The sequence below is a fragment of the Empidonax traillii genome, unplaced genomic scaffold (assembly GCF_003031625.1).
Source record: "Empidonax traillii isolate 1590-97213 ecotype Southwest subspecies unplaced genomic scaffold, ASM303162v1 scaffold2492:size35307, whole genome shotgun sequence".
Classification (NCBI taxonomy): Eukaryota; Metazoa; Chordata; class Aves; order Passeriformes; family Tyrannidae; genus Empidonax; species Empidonax traillii.
This window is the reverse complement of record NW_020957685.1, coordinates 11,085-16,489: the sequence shown is the minus strand read 5'-3', so window position 1 is coordinate 16,489 and position 5,405 is coordinate 11,085. Positions and strand designations below refer to the sequence as shown.

Below are 5,405 nucleotides of genomic sequence, written 5' to 3'. Positions count from 1 at the left end.
CACGGCACTGACACTTGTTATTCTTCAGAGGTTCTGGGAAGATCTCCATCCTGCTGAAAAAACCTCCATTCTTTGCCCTAAGGAACAGAGTATCCCAGGGCTTTCATCCAGCACCAGGCCAGACGTGGGTGGAATGCACAACCAGCCAGGAGGGCACTGGAGAGGTGGGAAGAGAGCTCCAGCTCCAGCTCCAGCTCAGAGCCGGCCCTGGCACACAGGGAACAAAAGGAGCTGCAAAGCCACAGCAGGGAAGTGGGAGATGGATGGATTTCACTGGCATTTAGGGGGCAGGGACACGAGACATGACCCAAATGCAGAGATAATCAGATGAAAACGTGGCTCTGCGGGGGACTCAGGTCTTGCAGAGCTGTCAAGGTAACCCACCAGTGACACTGCACACAGCCAGAATCGCCCCTTCGGCACCAGAAACCACAGATTTGAGCACAACTAAAGCAAAACTGGGACCAGTGAGGGAAAACTAACGTGGGGCAGGTTGGTTTTTAAGGCAGAGACAAGGGCAGAGAAAGGGAAGGATCAAAAACTGTGTGTGTGCAATAAACGTGCACAACCTTCTCCATTCCCAGCTCTCCCAGCCTTCTCTCCTCTCCATTCCCACCTATCCCAGCCTTCTCTTCTCTCCATTCCCAGCTCTCCCAGCTCTCTCTCCTCTCCATTCCCAGCTCTCCCAGGAGAGGATAAAGCATAAAGCACTGGATGAGCAAACAGCACAAACAGCAGTGCAGGAGGAATGCAGAATCAACACTCTGAACAAAAGCCATGGTAAAAAAAGGTGACAGCAAACACAGCACTGGTAAAAAGGGAAGTTAACTCTTGGTGGAAGCGACACTAAACTGGCTGGAAATGCTGATGAGACCGAGAGCACTGCACCCACCCTGGGGTTACCCTGGGCAATCACAACAGGCAAGTGCCCACACACAGAGAATCCACATGCTGCTCTGCCAGAGCTGGAGTGTTCTGGTTATTCCCTCCCAAAGACAACACAGAGAGGAGGCAGAAAAGGCCCAAGCTGGTATCCCAGATTCCTGACCAGCCGGTATCCCAGACCCCTGACAGGCTGGTATCCCAGGCTCCTGACAGGCTGGTATCCCAGGCTCCTGACAGGCTGGTATCCCAGGCTCCTGACAGGCTGGTATCCCAGACTCCTGACCGGCTGGTATCCCAGGCTCCTGACAGGCTGGTATCCCAGACCCCTGACAGGCTGGTATCCCAGATTCCTGACAGGCTGGTATCCCAGACCCCTGGCAGGTTGGTATCCCAGACTCCTGACAGGCTGGTATCCCAGACCCCTAACAGGCTGGTATCCCAGACTCTTGTGTCAGCAGACAGGCCTCTGTCCCAGCCCCAGTGCCACAGGGAGGGGCAGTGAGCAAGGCAGCACTCGGAGCAGGCTGTGAGGAACCCTCTGTGTGGTTGAACACGGGTCCCCCAGCCCCAGAACGAACTGATTGGTGCCAGGACCCATCTCCTTACCTGGGACTCCATGAGGTATCCGGCGTCACGGCCCTGATCCAGACCCGTCTTCACAACCTGGGCCAGGAGCACAGAGACACTGCTCAGTCCTGTCTGCAAGCACCTACACCTGAGCAGGAGCACCTGCTGTCCCCATGACCCCTCCCCACTGTTCCAGGCACATTCCAGCCCCCCTGGGTCCTGTCCCTGCTGCTCAAGGCAGAGATGGGAGTCCCCCTGTCCTTCCATCAGGTTCCCATGGAGCCCATCCCTTGGGGTTCCAGGAGCTGTGCTCCTGCAATGCCACCGCTCTCAGAGTCGCTCACAGGTTTTAGAGAAGTCTTGGCAACAACTTAAATAGTGAAAAGTCATTTTAAAATAAGGACTCAAGCCTGCAGTGTGTCTGTAAGCACCACAATGCTTGTGTAACCCAGAGGATTAACTTTTAAAGTACTGTGTGGTCAGTGCTATGAACACTGCAACCATTTTTATTTTTCTGGCTTCAAAAAGGTTCCCTGAGCTCTTTAGGAACTGTATAGGAAACCTGGAAAAACTGCAGCTGAAAGTTTCGTGGACAAAATATTCCAGCTAAGCCTTCCCTCAGCTGGGATTCCTGCCCTACCCCTCGCTGAGACCAGTCCCACCCAAACTGGTGCTCCTTCTTTGGGCAGTGACTCCCAATTCCCCCCCACTTGCTCAGTCCAGCACAGAGCCAGCACTGCTCAGGACTGAGGGGCAGGAACCACCTCCCCTCTGCCTGCCCCACATCATCCCACAGCCCCACCTCCCCCAGGGGCCCCCCCAGCTCGCTGTGTCACCTCGATGATCTTCAGGGGAGCGGGGTAGAGTCCTTTGGTTTGCTTCTGAACTTTGCTCTCCACCGTCTTGTAAACTTGCTGCCTCACGAAGGGCAGAGCCATGGCATAGTCTGTGAGCTCTGCAGGGTGGGACAGAGCAGGTGTCAGCACAGGGCAGCCCTTCAGGGGTTTAACTGCAAAGCCAGGGCACTGCAAACAGCAAAGAGCTGCAAACCTGCCACAGAAACCTGCACCTGAAACCAGCCCCGGGCAGCAGGGGCTGCTCTCCACGGCCTGTTCCAGGGACAAGTCCCCTCTTCCCAACACCAGTGGTGACAGACTGAGCCCTGGGGAGCAGGACTCCCATGGAGGTGTCCCCGTTTCTGGGCTCTGCTAACGAGGATCAGTGCAGAGCAGTGCCTCTGGCTAGCAGTCCCACCTGGCTACACAAGCCTTGCCACCGAAACTTTGAAGATGCTGAGTCCCCTGGAGGCAGCTGCTCCCTCTCTCCCTGAGGCCTGGCTCCCTTCCAGCGACCCCAGGAGCTATCAGGTCCAGCTCTGCCAAAGCCAGATCCGCAGAGCAGCTTTTTCCCCACCAACCTACCCAGCTCGAGAGGCGACTCCAACACGGAATAACCTCGTTTTGAAAACGGAAACAAGCAGGAGCAGGAGCTCCAGCCCAGAGAAGCCAGGCTGGATTCACAACAGCCCCTTGGGATGTGGCCACGCTGCCCACACACTTACTCTGCATCAGCCCCTTGGACCTCTTGGCAGACATGGTCTTGTTGGCCAGGCCCCTGGCAAAGCCGATGGCCACCTCCTCCAGGTACTCGATCGTCCGCGCCTCGGGAGCCTTCACACCCGGCCCTGGGAGCACAGGGGACACAGCAGGGGTTATCCCTGAGGATGGGGCATGTGGAGAAGCCAGGATCACACAGCAGCACGATGGGCTTTGGAGCTGCTACCACCCCACTCCCCCCTCCCGTTGGACATCTCTTGGTCGGGAGCGATGGTGGGAAGGCCCAGCACGGACCACGGGAAGGCCCCAAGGGGTTTATTGCACAGCATCAATCAGAAAGGCTGGAATCTCAGCTCCCAGCGGGAGCAGAGCCAAGTTCAAAGGCACATCCAGCTCTGGAATTAGACCAGGTTGCTCAGGAAGACCTTCTGCCAGTCTCTGACCACCTCCAAGGACGGAGGTTCCGTGACCTCTTTGGACCTGTTTCAGCTCCTGACCATCTGTGCGCCACTCGTGCCCTTTGTTCCTCTAACCTGTTGCTAACACAGACAGCATTTTGGAAGTGCTGTGCCCTTGAAAATTACCTGGACAGAAGCCAATGTCCAACCACCCCCAACCTTTGAACTGCAGGAGATGTCTCATTGCTTGAGCCACTGCAACACACAGTTGTAACTCCTGGCCTCACTTAAAGCTGTCCCACAGCGAGGCAAGTCACCACCCAACCAGTTTCAGCAACCTCTGAGGGTGGGTTGCACAATTCCCAAGCACAAGAATCCCCCTCATTTCCAGACAGTTGCATCATCAGGGCAGGATCCAGCACGGGGGCTGGTCAGGCAGCTGTGAGGAGCTGCCAGAGGCAAACACCGAGTCATTCATGACAGAGCAACGCCCAGGGAGGCTGCACAGGCCACCAAGAAGACCCTGCAGGCAAATGTGCAGCCTTGGGCTGCCTCTGAACTCACTGAACTAACCCGGTGAGATGACAACCCTGTATCCTTTAGCTGGGCAACCTCATTCACCTTCACACCACCTGCTCCGAACACGCCCGGGGTGCTGCACAGAGTCGTCAGAGCCAAGGAAACCCCCCCTCAGACACCCCCGACACAGGAGATGGGGAAAAACAAAGGGGGAAAAAAAAGGCAAAACAAACCCCCTTCCTCTTTAAGTCCCACCACTCTTCCCCTCAACAAAACAATGAGGTCTTCAAATTTAAGGTTTCAACTACAGAAACCCAGAATGGTTTGGGTGGGAAGGGACCTTGAAGAACGTCCTGTTCCATGGGCAGGGACACCTTTCACTGGCCCAGGTTGCTCCAGCCTGACCTTGGACACTCCCAGGGATCCAGGGGCAGCCACAGCTTCCAGACTAGGAATTCCAGTCTAGCCCCTCACCACCTTCCCAGCCAGGAATCCCTTCCCAATCTCCCATCTGTCCCTGCCCTCTGGCACTGGGAAACCATTCCCTGTGTCCTGTCCCTCCATGCCTTGTCCCCAGCCCCTCTCCAGCTCTCCTGTATTTCATTTTACAGGCAGCACAGCAAACACAGCCCAGAGCTGCTGCAAAATCTACCTTTCAGCAGTGCCCAGTGGATCTCAAGAGAATTTACTGGAGATCTGAGAGCATTTGGGAGTTCAGAGCTCAAATCTCACCAGCTCCCAAATTCTGTTCTCACCATTCAAGGCTGGGACCTTCAGCTTTGGTGACCTGATGTGCCACAGGATGTCAGTGCCCGATTTCCCCTTTCCTTTAGCCTGGCTGGTCCACACCAGCAAGTGCTGGATTTTGACAGCCCAGCTGAAGAAAAGAGCTGCTCATTTTGAAGTGAGAACTATTCAGACAGGGCAGCTGATGCCCCACACAGAGGTTTACTTTACCTGCCATCACCTCCCAACGTTTTGTGGTGTCCTAACCCAGGAGCTCCAAGCTGCCCTTTCCCACCTGGTTCTTTTACAAATGGGATCCAGGGAATGCTGTAGGGTTCCCAGTTGAGGAAGAACGGGTTGTACCCCACGAAATTGCCTCCTTCAAAGCTTTCTATAATCAGCTAAAGCATCACCCCAGGTAAAGCTGCTTTCCCCCAGGCACAGAGAGAAAAGGAGCCCTCAGCAGGAACCTCCTGGCACTGGCTGCTCTTTGGATGAACAGGGAATGCCTGTTTGCATGTAATTTGTATTTCTGTGTTCCTCCTATGTGCTTAATCTGGGCTGACCCAGGATTCCAAACAGCTCCTCGGAAAGCTCCCTTTCCCTTTCAGCAGCACAGGATAATTGTGGGTGTAAAAAGCCACATTTGCTGCCCCTTAAAAGCCAATTCACATCTAAGCAGGTATAAAGCGGGAAAGTTTATCCAGGCAATTTTAACTCCAGCCATGGGAACCACGAAGCTGTTTCATGAGCA

At 55.0% G+C, this 5,405-nt stretch overlaps 1 protein-coding gene across 1 annotated transcript in view; it reads right to left on the bottom strand.

The window, feature by feature from the left end:
* Positions 1–5,405, bottom strand: part of HADHA (hydroxyacyl-CoA dehydrogenase trifunctional multienzyme complex subunit alpha) — a gene marked incomplete at its 5' end in the record, with an annotated part of 25,788 nt that overhangs the window by 14,626 nt on the left and 5,757 nt on the right. Inside the window, 3 exons of the mRNA XM_027909883.1 lie at positions 1,480–1,548; positions 2,289–2,407; positions 3,014–3,136. Of these exons, the coding sequence (XP_027765684.1) occupies positions 1,480–1,548; positions 2,289–2,407; positions 3,014–3,136 (311 nt within the window). The remainder of the gene's footprint in view (positions 1–1,479; positions 1,549–2,288; positions 2,408–3,013; positions 3,137–5,405) is intronic.